The 19,123-nt window shown below is 55.9% G+C and overlaps 1 protein-coding gene across 3 annotated transcripts in view; it reads right to left on the reverse strand.

The window, feature by feature from the left end:
- DGKZ (diacylglycerol kinase zeta) overlaps nt 1–19,123 on the reverse strand; it is a 48,086-nt gene that overhangs the window by 3,497 nt on the left and 25,466 nt on the right. For 2 of the 3 annotated variants that reach the window (XM_074824084.1, XM_074824083.1), the window contains 25 exons: nt 18,789–18,857; nt 18,268–18,339; nt 17,841–17,957; nt 17,677–17,748; nt 17,292–17,387; nt 16,563–16,645; nt 15,985–16,045; nt 15,480–15,593; nt 14,928–15,068; nt 14,337–14,415; nt 13,983–14,038; nt 12,885–12,947; nt 12,566–12,639; nt 12,343–12,454; nt 11,841–12,040; nt 11,440–11,540; nt 11,224–11,303; nt 9,683–9,752; nt 4,786–4,826; nt 4,079–4,269; nt 3,570–3,601; nt 2,745–2,788; nt 2,248–2,368; nt 1,705–1,741; nt 1,314–1,413 (listed from right to left, as the gene is read on the reverse strand). In XM_074824084.1, the coding sequence (XP_074680185.1) occupies nt 1,314–1,413; nt 1,705–1,741; nt 2,248–2,368; nt 2,745–2,788; nt 3,570–3,601; nt 4,079–4,269; nt 4,786–4,826; nt 9,683–9,752; nt 11,224–11,303; nt 11,440–11,540; nt 11,841–12,040; nt 12,343–12,454; nt 12,566–12,639; nt 12,885–12,947; nt 13,983–14,038; nt 14,337–14,415; nt 14,928–15,068; nt 15,480–15,593; nt 15,985–16,045; nt 16,563–16,645; nt 17,292–17,387; nt 17,677–17,748; nt 17,841–17,957; nt 18,268–18,339; nt 18,789–18,857 (2,226 nt within the window). Of the gene's footprint in view, nt 1–1,313; nt 1,414–1,704; nt 1,742–2,247; nt 2,369–2,744; nt 2,789–3,569; nt 3,602–4,078; nt 4,270–4,785; nt 4,827–9,682; nt 9,753–10,048; nt 10,094–11,223; nt 11,304–11,439; nt 11,541–11,840; nt 12,041–12,342; nt 12,455–12,565; nt 12,640–12,884; nt 12,948–13,982; nt 14,039–14,336; nt 14,416–14,927; nt 15,069–15,479; nt 15,594–15,984; nt 16,046–16,562; nt 16,646–17,291; nt 17,388–17,676; nt 17,749–17,840; nt 17,958–18,267; nt 18,340–18,788; nt 18,858–19,123 lie in introns of all 3 variants that reach the window. The other variant, XM_074824082.1, reaches the window with a different exon arrangement.

A 19,123-nucleotide genomic window follows, 5' to 3' on the forward strand; every position in this document is an offset into this window, starting at 1 on the left:
CCCGTCCCCCTGCAGAAGTCCCACTGCAACGCTGCCTGCCCACAGCCTGAAACCGGAGCTGCCAGGGCCCCTCTGCCCGGCCGGGCTGAGGCACGCCAGCCGATAAGGCTTGGCCTCCCTCACCGCTGCAGGGTGTGGGATGGATGATCAGCCTGCACCAAACCCGTGCTACAGGTCTGACGCTGGGTTTGGGTTCCTGCCTGTGCAGGCAGGCTGTGACCCGCAGCCCGTGCGAGGTCAGCGCTGAGGGGTCCCCAGACAGCTACAAACCTGGACACGCGTTTGCACAGGCACGCGCAAGCCCCGTTCCCTGGGGCAGCCGGCATGCCTGAGCGGGGCTGCCTTTTGTGCTGGCAGGTTGGGGGCTGCTCCCCTCCTTCAGGCAGATGAGGGGGCTGATGGCAGAGAGGGGCCGTGCCCCCAGAGCTGTCCTCTCGCCCCTGCCAGCTGAGTCTCCAGCCAGGCCAGCCCCGCTCTGGGCGCAGTGCAAGGCCCAAGCCCTAGACCAGGACCAAGGAGGAGCGATAGGGAGCCAGAGGTTGTCTGTACAGCACCTCCCTGGCAGCGGTAATGGGTCTGCGCATTGTCTGAGGTGGTCCCCAAGCTCCACTGGCCCCAGCAAGCTTCCACCCCTCGGCTGGGCTCCTACCCTGTGTCCCAGACCCACAGACTGCACCTTCTTGGCTTGTTCTACATCTCCTTCACTACAGTGCATCACTACAAGCCTCCACCAGACAGAAGCGACCGTGTCCTCTCTGCCGCATGCCAGCCCCAGGGACTTCTGGTACCAAAACACAGCCTCAAGCCCCCTTCCCCCAACTCCTCTGCCAGGGCTGGCGCAACTCCCTGGCACCAAGGCACATCTCAATTAACTTGACATGCGAGGGAAAGGGCCGCCACTGCCTGCTCCTGCTCCCTGCAGGACAGCTTCACCCGCCAAGAGGAGCTCCCAGCACCCCCAGCACGGCCGCCCGTGGGGGAGAGCGGGGGGAGCCCTGCAGCTGGGAGGGAGCTTACAGCAAGAATGTCCTTGCTCTGACCCCGGAGGGTGGGAAGGGGGAGACAGGGATGAGACATTCCAGCCCCTCGCTTTTAATTTAATAAAACAACAGGGAGAGAAGCGTGGGGAGGGGAGGGATTTAACCCCTCTGCAGCCGGGCTCTGCTGGGCAAGCATGGGTGCTTCATGTCAGCTCCTCTCTGGCTGACAAAGACCCCAGCCAAAGCACCCTTGCTTGGCTCTCCTGCTGGCCCTGCTCCTGCCAGCCCCCCGGTCCCCCTCCGAAGCCCCCCTGCTAGCCCTCCCGCTGTCACCTGCAGGTCCGTCTTCATGAGCGAAGCCCCAGCCTCCACGATGTAGTGGCAGATAGTGCGCTGGCGTAAGGCTGCAGCCTGGTGCAAGCTGGTTTCGCCGCTGGGGAGGAGAAAGCGGGACATGTGAGATGTCCCCCTGAACAGGGACAAGCAGCACATGCGGGTGGCAGCGAGGGACAGCAGTTCAGAGGCAGCAGGAGCTGATGGTGGGTTGCATGCTTGTTCAGGCAGCCCTGGCAGAGGTGGGGGTGCTACTCAGGGAGGGTCAGTCCAGCGCGGACTGGGAACCGTGACTGGTAACTAGAGCGAGGGCAGCTGGTAAGTGCCCAGATGACTGGTCACCTCACAGAGGGTCTGGCCAACACGTAATGCAGGTCAGTCAGCAACTTACTTCTCCTCCTCTGTGGCATCGAGGATTTCTGAAGGGGCTGTGGAGAGAAAGACAGTGCAGGGCGAGTGAGACCCAGCTGCGGGGCAGACAGACCCACCTACTCCCAGTCACACTCTGCATCTTTCCATAGGGGCTGCCATTTCTATGAGGCCTGCAAAGGTCCTGGCTCCAAAGCACTCAGGCCAGCCTGAGCCCAGGGAAGAAGAGTTGTTGTGGACTCATTACAGAGAAACATCCAAATAAAAATAAAGCAGCCTGTATTTCAGTGAGAGCTGCCAAAAACAACAGGTCAGCTGCCCTGAAGCAGGACATTGAGAAATGTTTCCCAGAGACACGCTGGTCCCTGCCAGGATGCAGCAACAGCCACGGGGGCACCCCAGCGCTGGCAGACAGATGCCAGGGAAAGCCCATATGCCAAAAGGAGGACGTAGCAAAACCGGACGGAAGGGATCTAAGCCCAGGAGCACCCCTTCCGAGCAGAGCGCTGAGCTTTTTTGGCTGTCGGGCTCCTTTGCTAAGGGTGGCACTCTGGCCCCAGCTCACCGTTCTCGATGATGTATTTGACGATGTCCTTGCTCCCTGATTTGACGGCATGGTGGAGGACAGTCTGGCCTGAGGAGTCTCGCACCATCAGGTCTCTTCCAGCCCGGTGCAGCTCTTGGAACTACAGGATTGTCAGATTGCTTGAGATGAGTTGCCTTTCCCAGCTCCAAGCCCCAAGCCCTGAAACCGCGTCCCCAGGGTGCCCGGCAGGTTGTGTGGATATTCGGGGCCTGGCGGGGAGCTTTGTCCAGCTCAGCCATGCTGCCAAGTCCCTTCCCTCCATGTCCCCCAGGAGAGGAACAGGGCTTGTTGCCAGGAGCCTGCCTGGTTTCCAGCCACCACTCCTGGAGGAAGGCCCTTGACAGGAGCTGCTCCAGGGCAATTGTGGAGCGCGGCTGGCAGGGCTCCCCATAGCCCGAGGGGCACGCCAGCTGAGCAGGCTGCAGGGAGACTGCCCAGAGCCAGCCCTGGCTGCTCATTGCAGTGGGAGTGCCTACCTTGCTGAAGTTGCCGCTCTTGGCAGCTTCTATCAGAAGGTCATCTGCAAAGGAGATGGGTTGGGGTCAGAAAAGTCAAGCTGCAACGCCATTTATCTAATGCTGGAGCTAAGGGTTGGGCACCAGATGCGTGGAGCAGTCAGCTGAGGGTACAGCATGAGCTCCTCCAGGTGCTAACCCCTTGGTCAGACTGGTTTTACGTGGCTCCTCCATCTTCAGGCATGTAAGGGACAAGCCAGGGGAAGGAGGGAGACATCACATAGCCGGGTGCACAGCCAGACCTCAGCCCCAGGGAGGAGCATGTGCTGGGGAGCAGTCTCTGCCCACAGGCAGGGTGACGTGTGATGGAAGCAGGGAGCAGATCTCCTGGGTGTCAGCCAGCAGCCGAGATGCCTCTCACCCATGACTCACTCACACTTCCAGGCATTGGGCTCCACAAAAGCTCCAGGAAACTCTTTCCATTTGCTCAGCTTGGTGAGGCCCCTGACCTTGTGTTCCCACCTCCCTCCCCACCTCCCTCCAGCCCTCTGGCAGAGACAGCCCCTCAACCCAGCCCGCTCAGCTCTGCAGGTGGGGGATTAACCCCTCGCCACGTCATTTCCTGCACCGCAGAGCCGGGAAGGCGCCTGGCCAGGCCACTCCACAAATCACTGTCAGGTCTTTCCTGCCCACCTCTGGGGTCACCCGCCCACAGGGCTTCAATGCTCCTGCCTGGCACACAGGCAGCAGAGCTCCTGCCTGCACACCAGGCCAAAAAAAACGTGGCAGGGACCCAAAACAGCACGACCTGAGAGGGGGTGCGACAGAGGCTGGGACAGGGCTCACCTTTGTGCGGGAGGCAGCGCTCAGGCTCAGCACTGGAAGGGAAGAAGAAAAGGTGTAACTAACCCCGCCAGTCCCGGCAGCAGATCATCCAAAAGGGATGGCTGGGAAGAAGCCTGCCCGTGGCACCCCTCCAGCAGGCAGGAGGAGAGGCAGGCCAAGGGACTTTGCCGCTCTTTGGCCATGCCTTCTGCTTCTTCCCTGATCTGGGTTCTTCCCACCTCCCATTTCTACTGCTGCTCCCAGCTCTGTTGCTCACCCGTACCTGAGGCTGGTCTCAGATGGGACAAAAGCCATCCATGCCCTTTACCCTGCAGGCCAGGCTGAGCCATCTGGTGATGCCCCACTGCTTCCAGCAGCACTGGCAGAGGAGCAGGGAAGACAGGATGGCATCTCACCCCTTGGTCTAACTCAGCACTGAATTCCTCCCTGGTCAATGCTGTGAAGCCAGCCCTGGTTCTTGCATCACTGCCCATCCTTCCTGAGGTCCAGCACCCCCACTCCAGACTCACCTGGGGGCAGGAGAGGAGGGTGGAGAGGAGGAAGAGGAGGGGAATGCAAAATGGTGCCCAGTGGGTGTAGCAGACGAGTCAACGAGGTCAGGCATGGCAGGAGAGGTGCCCACAGTCTGGGTGATCACCAGCTCTGGGTCCAGGACATAGAGCTCATCCAGAGAGATCTCTGTCACATAGTTGAGGTGCTCCTGAAAGACATAAATCAGCCCTCCTCAGAAGCAAGACCTACTTCTGCATAGCTTCATCCCCTCACATCCCATGCCTTGCAGCCCACCCACTTGCTCAGTAGAGCGATGGTGGCTTGAAGAGTCCTGGGACTTATGCCTGGGAAGCCTCCACATTTCCTTGTCCTTTTCAGGCTTCCTATCTCCTGCTAACTTAGCAGATGACCTGTACACCTCATCCCCATGTCCTCCTCTCCAGATCATTAGGGAAAGTTAAGATGACCCCAGTCGCTGGGCCCCCTGGCCAGCCTTGCTACATTGCTATTCCCTACCTGCTCTGCTGCAGGGCTCTGCAGGCAGCTTCCAAGCCAAGTCTCTGTGCTCCCACCCACACCTCCTCCCTTTTCTGCAGGACCCTGGAGGTGCCAGGGCTGGTCCTGGGCCAGGCTCCAGCACCTCAATGTCTTTCTTGTAGAGAGGGGCCCAAAACTGAACAGAGATGCCAGGGGGGATGATGGTGGAGGCCGAGACTGCACTCACCTGTGCGCGGTCTATCCTGTAGAACCGATCGGCCGTGGTTGCTGTAAGACAGGGACAGAGTGAGACAGGGTCATTCTTGGTGTGAGATGAGGGAGATGGCAACTTTCCACCACCGAGTGATAGTGAACTATCCAGCCACTTCGTGGCTTGCACAGAGGGCACAGCAAAGTGAACAGCACCCCCTGACCAGGAGCAGCCCCCTTCCCTTTGGGACCCTGCTGCTCTCTTTACCTGAGAGGCAGCCCCTTGGGCCTACAGACCACCACCCTCCTGTGCAACATGCCTTTGCTTGCCATCTCCTCCTCCATGACTCCTAGCAGGGAGCCATAGGAAAGGTAAGAACACACCTACCTAGCTGATGCCATGGCCTTTCTGGGGGCTTTTGGGGGCTCCAGCATTAGCCTGAGCAGATGAAGCTCAGGGCTGTGCAGTGCACATCTCAGCATTCACTTGCACCAGGTGAGAAACTGCTCCAATTTAATGCAGTGCACCTTGTTGCACAGCGCTGAGAAATGGGGGCACTGAGCAGGGCTGGGAGAAGAGGGAGCTCAGCTGACTTGACTAAGGTCCCACAGACCACCCCGAGGCCACAACAGAGCTTGTGACTGCCAGGCGCAACAGAGCACAGCCACCACCAGCTGTAGGTCCAAGCGCCCATCTCCTAGGATGGCAGGCGAGCTTCCTGTTGCTGGCAGCAGTCTGACTGAGTGCAAACCTCTGCTCATCCTTCTTCCGTAGAGGACAGATCCCGACAGCGGGAGAGATGCTCCAACACCAATGGACCAAGTGGCTGTGCTGGAGTCAAGACCCACGCAGCCAGGGGAGCAGGGAAGGGCTGGGGACTTAGGGCATCACCAAGGGAGAGCACGGCAAGTAAGAGCACAGTGCCAGGACAATCGGGTTCCCGCGCAGGGTGGCATTTCCCCCATGTCCCACCAGGCTGATGGTGCCTGCTTAGGTGAGGTTGCTGCAGTGGGACCCTTGGGGACCCGGGGAATTGTCTCTGCAAACAGAGCGGGGACAAGCCAGAGCAGATGAGAGGAGTGAAGAGCCATGCTTATCCTGTCCTGGCTGGAGATTTACAGCCAGGGAGCTGCTGCTGAAGGCCTGTAATTCAGCTGCTTGAATGAGCCTGCGCTGTCTTGAATGAGGCTTTGGCCTCTTTCCTGACACATTTTCTGGAGCCCAGCACCTGCTGGTGGGAGACTGGCAGGAGGAGGGAAAGCGGTCCTGGTACAGCAGTCCTGGTAGTGACACCTGGGAGGGCAGTGCCAGCAGCCCCATGTGCAGGGCTGGAACCCCAAAGGGAGAAACTGCATCCTCTGCGTAGCACAAGGCTTCCCAGGCCCACTTTGCAACCCACAACTGTGCTCTATGCCCTGCTACTGGGAAGTCCGGGAGATGAAGTGCCCCCCCGAGTCATTTCTCTTGGCCAGCTTGCAGGTACAAAGGGAGAGTTCTGGAGCTCTTGGTCAGTGAAGGCAAAGGGAGAGGAGAAAGCTCCTTTCAGGCAGGGGCGAAGCAGCAGCTGGAGCCTGCTCCCCCTATCACTGGGATGTTCGTGGTGAGCCTGGCTCCAGTGTGCTGGAGCAGGAGGGCCCCCTGCCTGCGTGACACAGGAGAGCAACCCCAGCAGTCCTGCAGTGACAGGGGACAGGCCGCCAAGATGCCTTCAGCTCTGGGGGCAGGAGAGCAGCAGATGACACCCCTCGCTCCACTTGTGGGCAGCAGCCAGAGACACAGCCCAGGGCAAAGCACCGCTGCACTTGGTCACAAAGACTCCAATATCCATGAGTCCCAAGTCTCACATGGCTCTCAGTGGCTTGTCACTAGGGGTCTGTCCCCTCACCCTCCCCAAATTGATAGAATCATAGAATCGTTTAGGTTGGAAACGACCCTCAAGATCATCGAGTCCAACCGTTAACCTATCACTGCCAAGTGCCACTAAGCCATGTCCCTGAGTGCCACAACTACACGTCATTCAAGTACCTCCAGGGATGGGGACTGCACCACTTCCCTGGGCAGCCTTTTCCAATGCTTGACAAACCTTTCAGTGAAGAAATTTTTCCTAATATCCAATCTAAACCTCCCCAGCACAACTTGAGGCCATTTCTTCTTGTTCTAGTGCTTGTTAGTTGGGAGAGGAGACCAACACGCACCTCGCTACCACCTCCTTTCAGGTAGTTGTAGAAAGCAGTAAGGTCCCCCCTCAGCCTCCTTTTCTCCAGACTAAACACCCCCAGTTCCCTCAGCTGCTGCTCATAAGACCTGTGCTCCAGACCCTTCACCAGCTTCATTGTCTGTCTTCTCTGGACACCCTCCAGCACCTCAACGTCTTTCTTGTAGTGAGGGGCCCAAAACTGAACACAGTATTCGAGGTGTGGCCTCACCAGTGCTGCGTACAGGGGGACGATCCCTTCCCTAGTCCTGCTGGCCACACTCTTTCTGATATGAACCAGGATGCTGTTGGCCTGCTTGGCCACCTGGGCACACTGCTGGCTCACATTCAGCCGGCCCCCCAGGGCCTTTTCTGCCGGGCAGCTCTCCAGCCACTCCTCCCCAGGCCTGTAGCGTTGCCTGGGGTTGTTGTGACCCAAGTGCAGGACCCGGCACTGAGCCTTGTTGAACCTCACACAATTGACCTCGGCCCATCGATCCAGCCTGTCCAGATCCCTCTGCAGAGCCTTCCTACCCTCCAGCAGATCAACACTCCCGCCCAACTTGGTGTCATCTGTGACCTTACTGAGGGTGCACTCGATCCCCTCATTCAGACATCAATAAAGATATTAAACAGAACTGGCCCCAGTGCTGAGCCCTGGGGAACACCACTTGTGACCGGCCACCAACTGGATTTAACTCCCTTCACCACAACTCTTTGGGCCCGGCCATCCAGGCAGTTTTTTACCCAGCAAAGAGTACACTCATCCAAGTCATGAGCAGCCAGTTTCTCCAGGAGAATGCTGTGGGAAACAGTGTCAAAGGCTTTACTAAAGTCTAGGTAGACAGCATCCACAGCCTTTCCCTCATCCAATAAGCAGGTCCCCCTGTCATAGAAGGAGATCAGGTTTGTCAAGCAGGACCTGCCTTTCATAAACCCATGCTGACTGGGCCTGATCACCTGGTTGTCCTGTATGAGCCACATGATGGCACTTGAGATGATCTGCTCCATAAACTTTTCTGGCACTGAGGTCAGACTGACAGGCCTGTAGTTCCCTGGATCCTCCTTCCGGCCATTCTTGTAGTTGGGCATCACATTTGCTAACTTCCAGTCAACTGAGACCTCCCCAGTTAGCCAGGACTGCTGATAAATGATTGGAAGTGGCTTGGTGAGCACTTCTGCCAGCTTCCTCAGTACCCTGGGGTGGAGCCCATCTGGCTCCATAGACTCGTGTGTGTCTAAGTGGTGTAGTAGGTTGCTAAGCATTTCCCCTTGGATTATGGGGGCTTCATTGTGCACCCCAGCCCTGTCTTCCAGCTCAGGGGCCTGGGTACCCGGAGAACAACTGGTCATACTATTAAAGACTGAGGCAAAGAAGGCATTAAGTGCCTCAGCTTCTTCCTCATCCTTCATCACTATGTTTCCCCTGGCATCCAATAAAGGATGGAGATTCTCCTTAGCCCTCCTTTTGTTGCTAATTTATTTATAGAAACATTTTTAACTGTCTTTTACAGCAGCAGCCAGATTAAATTCTAGTTGGGCTTTGGCCCTTCTAATTTTGTCCCTGCATAACCTCATGACATCCTTGTAGTCTTCCCAAGTTGCCTGCCCCTTCATCCAAAGGTCATAAACTCTCTTTTTTTTCCCTGAGTTCCAACCAAAGCTCTCTGTTCAGCCAGGCCAGTTTTCTTCCCCAATGGCTCATCTTTTGGCACATAGGGATGGCCTGCTCCTGCATCTTCAAGATTTCCTTCTTGAAGAATGTTCAGCCTTCCTGGACTACTTTGCCCTTCAGGACTGCCTCCCAAGGGACTCTGTCAACCAGGCTCCTAAACAGGCCTGCCCTCTGGAAGTCCAAGGTAGCAGTTCTGCTGACCCCCCTTCCTTCCTTCTCCAAGAATTGAAAATTCCACCATTTTGTGATCACTATGCCTGAGACAACCTCCAACCATCACATCACCCAGAAGTCCTTCTCTGTTCACGAACAACAGCTCCAGCAGGACGCCTTCCCTAGTCAGCTTCCTCACCAGCTGTGTCAGGAAGTTATCTTCCACACACTCCAAGAACCTCCTAGAGGGTTTCCTCTCTGCTGTAGTGTATTTCCAGCAGACATCTGCTAAGTTGAAGTCCCCCATGAGAACAAGGGCTAGCGATTGTGACACTTCTCCCAACTGCTTACAGAATATTTCATCTGGCTCTTCATCCTGGCAGGGTGGTCTACAACAGATTCCCACCACGATATCTGCCTCGTTGGCCTTCCCTGCAATTATTACCCATAAACACTCAACCTGATCATCGCCATTGTCAAGCTCTAGACAGTCAAAACACTCCCTAACATACAGGGCTAGCCCACTGCCTCTCCTTCCTTGCCCATCCCTTCTGAGGAGTTTATAGCCATCCACTGCAGCGCTCCAGCTGTGTGAGTCATCTCACCATGTTTCCGTGATGGCAACTATGTCATAGTTTTCCTGCTGCTCAATGGTTTCCAACTCCTCTCCTCCAGTCTGTTGCCCATGCTGCATGCACTGGTGTAGATGCACTTCAGTTGGGCTATTGATCCTGCCACCTTTTTGTGGGGGGAAGTCCTAATTCCTACGTGACCATTCTCAGGGCTTCCGTGGTTTCTAACACACCAGGAATCTTCGTGTCTTTGCTACCTCCACTGAGACGGCAGACCAACGGACCTCACTAGCACACTGTCAGACACAGTCAGCACTCTCAGGGGAGGACAATACTCACAGTCCAGGAAGCACCACTTGGGTGACAGCTTCTGGGATGACAGTGTCTTCGGTTTAGCTCCATCTCCCTCCTGCATAAAAAAAGAGAGGATAAAGTTGTGTCTCTTGGCCTCCCCATCTCTACCCGGTACATCCCTCCTCCTTTTGGGAGGTCCCTGCAGACATGGAGGACCACAGGCGCTTGGATGGGAAGGGGAACTTGAACACAAGCACAGCACACAGCAACACAGCAATAGGGAGCAGCATGGGACAGACTGGAGCTGACACACACCAGCTCAGTGGAGAGAGGTGCCACAAGATGAACTCACAAGACTGGCACGGTAGACATGACAGATGGGCCCAGGGGATGGAGTGAGGCCATACACACCTGAAAGTGCAGGCGCTCTAAAGCAGAAGGCTGTGGAGGGAAATCCTGCAGAAAGGCAAGGTGTGCCATTACAGCCTTTGTCTGGGTGCCCCCCCAGCTCCTCTCTCATCCCATTGGTGGTGTTTAATGTGCTGCCATATCTGGCTTTACACACTGCCTGGCCAAGGTCCCTGGTCCCTGCCCTGCTTTGAGGTCAGAGTACAGTGGTTGCCCAAGGACAGAGAAGAGTTAAACCATGAGGTAACTAAGGAACAGCAACCTCAATGCACAGGTTTAGAGGAGGTTGCAGAGGCATCAGTCTACCAGGCTGATGTAGGAAAGTGTTACCCTCTGAGTTTGGGAGCTGCGAGCCATGTGTCTGCCTGCATGCCCTCACCAGTGCCTGGGCACACGGCAGGCAGGAGACAGGCATGCAAAGCAGGCAAAGGAGCAGATGCCAATGTGCCAGCCTGGGCAAGCAGCTCTGCACTTCAGCCCCTCAGGACATTACGCATGTGCTGGATGGGATTCCCTCAGGCACAAGAGCCTGCTAACTGGGGACTGAGCAAGGTCTCTTCAATCTTCTGGGAGAAAAGTCAGACTGAGCAATGCGGTGCCAGGAGGCACGCTGTGGGCTCAGAAGGCATTGCTCACCAGAAGCAAGTGTTACACAGCCTGTGCCTGGGTCATGGACACACACTAGCACATTGGCAGGAGCACAAAAGTTAGTACTTACAAATGAAAAGAGTTGGAGGGGGGACAACCCTAATCCAGGCACCTCGCAGGGGGCAGAGCTGTGCCAGGAAACACGAAGCCCACAGAGGGCTGAAGGAACACAGCACAGCAAACAAAGGGACAGAGGAAAGGCTCCCCAAACACTCAGGGGGTAATAGGTCCCCAGAGGATGTGTTCTGGCTTTTTCCACTGCCTCATAATTTTTCTGGGTCACCGACAATCTGGGACTGGATAAGGTCAGAAGAGCAACCCTGAGAAAGAAGCTGCCAGAGAGCAGGTAGCAACAAGTCATCCAGTCTGGGATTCCGCCTCCACTACATGGTGAAGGCAAACTGTGACCTGCTACCAGAAACAGGAGCATGTGTGTTGGTGCGTGCAGGTCAAGGAGGCTTAGAAATCCCTTCCCTGAGTCCCTCCACCCTCAGCATCCAGCCGTGACCACTTCCCACGCAGAGGCTCACCTCCTGCAGCCTCTCAATTTGGGTCCGGCACAACTCCAGGTCGCTGTCTCCTGGAACCACGATGATCCCCAGCGGCACAGCTGCATGACAGGGCACAGATACAGCTCAGGGCACAGCCTGTGCCCCATCCCCGACACCTCACACAGCTTAGCTGAGGGCACTGCCAGACTCAAGGACCACGGCTCCCACCCTCTGGTCACTCAGCTGGTCACTCACAGGCTTCCTTGAGCTTTTCCTTGTCATAGTGCAGTGCCTCATAGTCGCGCATGCTGATTCGGCTCACCCGGATCCGCAGCCGCTCGGGTACTGGCTGCTGGCTGCATGCAGGGTGGATGGAAAAGAGAAGGGATCAGCAAGTGACAGCCCACTTTCTTATCCCTCTTACCCCTCCCAAACAGGCAAGAGCAGAGTCTTGTGCAGAGACTGGAGTGGGAAGCTTGGCATCAGCAGCTTCTTCAGCATTAGGGTCTGGCCATACTTCTGTGATCTGATCCCTTCCCAGGCCCTCCTTGAGAGAGGACTGAAAAGCCTCTGGGAGTGATGGATCAGTCCCATCCCTTCCCCTTCCACCCCTCCTGCCTTGGAGAGGAGGTGGCAGATTGATCTGAGGAACCTACTCATTGAGCAGAGGCATGGAGTTGCGCCGCTTGGTCTTCTGCACCATGTTGGCTTGGTTGCGCAGGGAGATGTGGATGCAGGAAGCCGCCAGCTTGCAGGGCTCTCCATCTACCTGCATGGGGATGGCCTTGGACGTGGTGAGAACCACCTGCCTGCACTGGCACAGCCGCTCCCCGTGGCCACCCACCTGCAAGGCAGCCTGCGAAAGTGTCCAGAGTGAGAGCAGAGCATGGACCGGAGGGTGGATGGGAGAGCACCTGCTGTCAGCCAGATGTTACAAGTGGACCAACTTCTGAGGGTCTCAGGCCTGATCTCAGTGGGAAGGGATCCACAGAGACCAGGGCATGACGGCACCTTGCCTAAATCTCACGCTGTCACACAGGCCAGCATCACAACTCCCCAGGAGAGAATCTGTGGAGCTGGTGGGCTGGCTGACACCTGGTCAATGGTACCAGTCACTCCCCTGGTTGCTACCTACAACCAGCAACAGCGTTGACTCACCAGGGACGTCATGGTGAAGCCGATAACTTCAATGCAGCCGTCATCATGGCGCTGCGGCTCGAAGTCGTGGTGCTCCCCGGGGTTGCCCCAGGGCATGGTGCCTGCACAGTACCTGTGAAGGGATGGTGAGCGAGGCATGGACAGGCACCCCAAACCCTGGCAGGGATCTGTGGCATGGGGGTGAGGAGCCCAGCACATGAGGGCAGGTCCTGGGGCGGCTCACCTGGGGATGTTCAGGAAGACCAGGCACTGGGGCTTCAGGTCCTGGATCTTGGAGGTCAGGTCTGTCCCATCGCACTGGAAACCACACAGGGGCATTCAGGCTTCTGTGAGGAGGGGGGCTGGCCCACCCTACCCACCTGGGAGGAAATGGCCTCCCCCCTCTACTCCCTACAGTGCCAGTCCTCCAAGCCAGGGGAAGCTGATCCTCCCAGGAACACGTTGTCTCCCCAGCTCTGAGACACTCAGCGTGCCAAGGGACCGCTCCTCACGCCTCAGCAGCTCACCCTCCTCCTTGTCCCAGAGCACCCCTGCACACTCACCACCAGCTTGACATGCTTTGCCAAGTCTTTGGAGCTCCCCGTGAGGAAGTCCGAGAAGGCTGTCTGTCAAGGGAAGAGACAGTGTTAGTGCCCAGACGTTCGCCAAAGTGGGCAACCAGGAAGCCTGCCACTGACCTTCAGACCTCAGCTGCTGAAAGCAGCAAGTTCCCCTCCTTGTCCACTGGCAGAAGCCCTCTCCTCTCCCCCTCCCAAAACAACCTGATCCATTCCACTTGCTATTTTGCCTGCCTCAGGGCACCTTCAGTAACATGCCCTAGTATTTGCTTGCCAGCCCAGTCTTGGCTTTAGGGAAGAGCTGGCAAGGTAGGTCTCCTCTGGTGAGAGACTCGAGTCACAGGAGACAAATTCAGTCTCAAGCTGTGATGAAGAACCATGAACCAGAGCTGATGTGACCCCAACTAGAGATACCAGGAGAGACAGTATGGCCTCTGTTACACAGACCCTAGGGTCCCCTTTGGGTTTAACTGCACAGACAGAAGGGGGGACACAAACAGGAGAGATGTGAGATGGTACAGAGCAGCACTTGCCCTTTAGTACTGCTCACATACTGGTCACCCAGCCACCCAGGTAGGGAGGTACATTGAGGATGGACGAACAAAGACAACACTGAGACATAAAGTTCTAGAGGTGAGATACAGGAGGGTGGCATAATTAGCCAGGGATCTGTAACTGGCCCAGGGTATAAAATAAGACCAAAGTAGCGTGGGGACTCTATGGAAAGGTTCCTCTGCATGGGGGACAGCCTGCCTCCCCACAGCTCCAGGGAGGTCCTGCCTGTGAGCCGGAGAACAAGAACAATAGTGGCAGGAGATCAAGACAGCAACTGTACCGCAGGCCAGAGAGCAAGCTGTACCGCCAGCAGCGCTCGCAGCCGAAGAGGAGCTGCAACTCCCAGGGCTGCAGCCTTTCTCCAGCAACTCTCCAGCTTTAGGGGGGGCTCAGCTTGGGTGCACATGAAGGACCGTTTAAATTGGATGAGTGAGTTTAGAGTGCAGACAGGAGGCAGGGCCATGCCTGTGCTCTAGCTGATGCTAAGGCTACTATGAAGTCATGCCCAGATATGCTCCACACACTCACCCCAGCATAGAACATTTTATTCCGAAACCGGCTGTTGAACTTCTCTGGGTTGGCCTCTAGGGAAAGAAGAAAAAAGTCCAGGTCATTGGCCTGCACATGGAAATACTTCACTTGCCAGCTCTCCCCAGACACAGCTCTCCAGGCAGCCTCGGCCAGGAGGCAGCCCCCAGCTCTCTTCCCATGTGGGCACCCCTCTTCCCCCTCGGCAGCCTCCACTTGCTCCGCAGGTTTCACCTCCAGCCCTATCCCCAGGGGCAATCCTCTTGCTCAGTTTCCTGAGGAACGTTTTACAGACCCACCTCTGGGGCACCTCCTCACCATAGATCTTGTCCCAGGCCTGCCACCCCCCCATACCTCGGGACTCGTGGAACTCCAACGTCACCCGCGCGTCAAAGCCAAGGCTGAAGTAGTTATTAAAGACATCCAAGGGGAGCTGAAAGGGAAAGGAGGAATAAAGATGAGGCTGCCAGCAAATGGCCACGGCAAAGACAACGTCAGGCTACAGCGGAGCCACTGTATGGTACTCATGAGGCTGAGGGACTTCGCTTGCCCTCCCCCAAGGAAAATACAGAGGTCACCAGCCTGAGATGATAGATTGACCCCTGGCTCCTAGAGGTAAGGGACATGGCCCAAGGGGACACACTCTGCTCTCTGAGGTACCTGTAATCACCCATGTTTCTGCTAAAGAAACAGTCTCAGAGAGGACTGGGCTTATACTTGTCACAAGCTGTGGTTAAAAACCTCTGGTGGACATTTAGTTCTGATCTCTACACACCTCACAAGGAGTGTTGTGGGTCAGAGCCATGAGGAGAGGAATTGGAGCAGGGAGAGTGAAACACCAACCCAATGCCGTAGACCCAGGTGCTGGGGCTGCCTGAGCCAGTGGGAGAAAGGAGAATGCAGACCCCCAGCACAGGGAACAAACACTGGGAGGAGGTGTCCCACCTTCTCACTGGCTGCCTCATCCTTTTCCTCGGGGCTCGCGTCAGGGTTTGGCTCCACATGAAGGTTCCAGCGATCGAGCTGCACAATGTCCCCATCTTCCACGTGCGACAGGATCTTGGACAGAGGCTCATCCGTGTAACCCTGGTGAAGAGCAGGACTTGGTGAGTCTCCTACCTGCTTCCCGCAGAGAAGTCCCAGAGACTGTGGGTTTTGGGAGACACCCCAGAGCAAAATATGTGGAAAAGGTCGATTTTACTTGAATGCACAACAAAGTGGGACTTTCAATTTAAAACAATACATCTTGCTTCTAAAAATCCCCCAAAGTCTGAAATAATGATTGCTTTTGTTAGTGTCCTAATAGATTATAATCTAATGCAGAATAATTCAAATGTCAGAAGAACAGTAACATCCAAATAGCACTTAGTTGTTGGTCTGTGTTTAGGGAAAGTCAAAACACCCAGTCCATGCAAATTGCCACCCGTGTGTCTGGAAGCGGAGTTGAAGCGCTCAGCCCCGCTCTGTCAGCAGCAGGTTCTTGTGCCCATCACTTACCCCACCCCAGTTCAGCGTCCTGGCCAAGTCGTTCCCTGTCCCCAAAGGCAGGATGGCCACAGGAGGAGGTGGGTTGAGGCGTAACTGGTCCAGAATGGAGAGTATCCAGCCCACCTGCTCAAGCAAGAGAGTGCAAAGGAACAGTTGGTTATTTCAGGGACCGGCAGGCAGGGGGAGGTGACACAGAGCACTAGCGATGGCAGAGATGAGATCCCCTTAGCTACCACCAAGGCTATTCACAGTCATTAACGCTCCAAATGGGTGCTTCAGGAGATACCAGTAACCCCAGTGAGGGCACTGGCCCCCAAAAGGGCTACAAATCCAGACATGCCACAGACTATCACTCCCTGGAGCACTGCATGAGGGGACCTACAGCATCCAGTGCCACCAGCTGTAGCACAGACACAGTGCGCATGTTTTGGATTACAGTGAGGAGGGCTGCTGCCAGCACTGGAAAGACCTGGGGCGAAGGGCACTGCAGGCCCGAAGGGGCTGGAGGACTCACCGTGCCATCTCCCCCGCACGCCAGGATCCGAAGGTTGTGGACCTTGCGGTACAGCTCCAGCCTGTGGGGAACAGGGAGGGTGAGGAGGGGAGGGAAGAGGCACCGAAGGTGTTACACAGGGGTCCCTGCCGTCACAGAGCCCTTGGCATTCACAAAGCCACATGCATGTCTCCCTCCCCACCGCCACAGCAGTGGGCGAAGCCATGGTAACTTCGGCTTCACCAGCTCTTGCAGAGGAAGAGAGGGGTGTCCACAGTCTGCGTACACATAGATAAACCGAAACGCAGCAAGCAGATAAGACTCATGTGACACTGAACATTATGAACTAGGTCTGGGAACCTCACCCCACAGCTGGTCTCTTCGCCACTAGCCTTAAGATTAGACCAGCTCTGACAGGAAATGCTGACTGACCACAAGATATCCTAGAGAGGCCACTCAAAGCATGAACTTGTTGGAGGTGTCCTTGCACAAGAGAGCTACGGACCATCAGGCCTCTGCTAGCCATGGGGAGAGCTCTGGGGAGGAATATCTGGGGCAGGGATGGGGGAGACAAGGGTGCTGCCTCCATCAGTACTCACGCCTCCTTGGGTCCACCCTGGCTGAGGTCGAAAACTTGACGTGGGTTGAGATACCACATGAAGGATTGGATGATCTTGGCTCCCTACAGGGAGAAGAAAGACTTCAGGTAACAGGGGGTTCCCAGTGGATGGCAGAAGGCAGCACCTGGTCCTGGGGACAGGCCAAGACAACATCGTTCTGGGGGGACTCAGGCAAAGCCTGGCCTAGGTGGGAATTGCCAGGCAGCAAACTGGCATTGCGGGGGTTGCCTTGCCTCTTCTGCAGTGTCCTGGTTTAACCAGGATAGGGTTAAGTTTCCCCAGCAGTGGTGGGGGAGCTCTAGCCGGGTTATTCAGATACCATGCGGAGTCATATCCTGGCAGGTCACATTTTCCTGGCGCGGGAGCACGGTGCACTCGTGGTTTTGTACATCGTGCTTCTCACTGCTGTATTTGGTAGCTATTTTGCTCTGTTCATTGCTATCACTATTACTGTTATTGTTATTGTTGTGGTTTGTTGTGTTGCTATTGCACTGCTGTATTAAACCTTTCCTTATTTCAGTCTTGGGGCTTTGTATTTTCACTCCCTTTGTGGGGGAGGGGTAGCGGCCGTGTGGTGTCAGACCCCGGCAGGGGCTAAACCATCACATGCAGCTAAGACATCACCAAAACTATGATGAGACCTCAGTGTCCAAATGGCAATGCCCTGGCAGAGCTGCCTTCTCAGGGAGACGTAGGACAAGGCCATACCTGATTCCCACCGCTCTTGGGGTTCACAAACACCAGCAAGGGCTTCATGAGAGGAGCTGGCATGGGCTTGATGACAAAGGGTTTCCACCTCCCTTCCTGCAAGAGACACCACAGGTCCTTCAACAAACCCAGGGAAACACAAACTCCCACCTCCAGCTGAGCCCTAACATCCTGCAGGTCAGGAGTGGGAGGAAGAGAATGTCCCAGCCACCCCGTAAGCCTTATAGCTGGGATTGGCCCTGCCAGTAGGCACCCTCCCTCCACCTCACCCTCCCTAACCTCAGCACAGACCCAGCAAAGGCCCTTGTTTCCCAGTCCTGCTCCTCACTGCCCAGTCCCTCAGGCCTTCCAAGACAAGATCATTCCCTGTCCCCTCATCTCTTACCTCAGCCCCCTTTTTGCTGGATTTCCGCTTGAACGATGTCCTCTTCTTCTTCTTGCTAGATTTCAGTGGATTCTAGAGAGAAAAGAAACAAACCCAAAAACTCTGTGAGGAGCTGCTGGGCAAGCAGGAGTCATGAAAGAGCCACAAGAGCTGAGGTGACTTACCTGGGGCCGCCGGACCCGCAGAATCCAGGTGGGAGGAACGACGACAGCAGCATGAGCCCCCAGAGAGCAGGGCTCTTCGATGTGTTGCAGCATAAAACATGACACTTTGCTGTGATACTGGGGAAGGAGAAGACAGAGAGAAAACTCAGCTGCTCAGTTTGTTGGGGACAGCCACCTTCTCCTCCTTTCAGCTCCCCCATGCCAGCGCAGGGAGTGCTGGAGGAAAGCATGCAGGAACTCTGTAATGGGAAGGCAAGGAGGAGAAAGTTTCTCATAGGAGCTCACAGCTACCACAATACAGCCCCTCTCAGTAAGAGGAGCTGTTAAGGGCAGGCTGCAGAGAAGCACCTTGGGGGGTCCCAGCAGAAAGCAAAGGTCACTAGGTGCAGAACAGGCTGGTAAGACGTTCAATGGGGGCTTTGCTCACCGCTTGCTTGCACCAGGAACAGCTGATGGCTACAATCTCTTTACTGTGGAAGGCAAACTTCTGCTGGAAACCCTGTGGAGGGAAGGATAAGAGGCTTAGGAAATTCTCTCACAGCTTTCTACCATCCAACAGGACTTTCCCACTGCTAAAAGAGACGTTAACAAAGAGAGCATGCCTGCAGCTGGAGCCCTCTGGATCCCTGTCAGATAGCCTCAACCACCACTACGGCACCAGGGAGGCCACTGAGCTCTGCAGGGTGTTCCTATTGCTCAAGGAAAGCATGTCAGGAAGACAGGCCCCTCCAGGATTGATTGGGCCCAGGGGGAGAACAGCTCTATGTGGGAAGCACTTATGTAGTTCTTCACTGCGCAAAACAGGGCACGCGTCTTGGTTTTGCTGTAGGCTGTTGCTGCTGCCAAACAGGAACGGTGGGATATCCCTGGCCCCCAGTCTTGTTCTTGTCTCTGGTTTGACCTTAGCTTTCCTTCAGGCTGAGAGAAAAAATGAAGATGCCCTCTCACCTTGCCACACTGCCGGCATTTCCCTTCCTGCCGCCTCCGGTGTACCCAGTGATGTCGGACAACAATGGGCTAAAGGGAAAAGGAAAAAAAAAGAAAAAAAAATAAGGAATGAAAGGCCCAGTGTGTGAGGGAATGCAGGAACAGGCAGAAGGAATGAACCCAGGCCAGCCAGGACCTCTGCTCTCGCAGCAATCCCAGTGCTCACATGCACCAGTCCCAACCCTCTGGGAGAAGGCAAAGCTGAAGACTCAGGGGGCAAGAGGCCAAATTAAGGTGCTCAGAGAAGAGGGAATAAAAACCAGAAAAAGCAGGAAAGAGGGGAGGGAAACCAAAAA

The sequence above is a fragment of the Strix aluco genome, chromosome 4 (assembly GCF_031877795.1).
Source record: "Strix aluco isolate bStrAlu1 chromosome 4, bStrAlu1.hap1, whole genome shotgun sequence".
In the NCBI taxonomy this organism is placed as follows: Eukaryota; Metazoa; Chordata; class Aves; order Strigiformes; family Strigidae; genus Strix; species Strix aluco.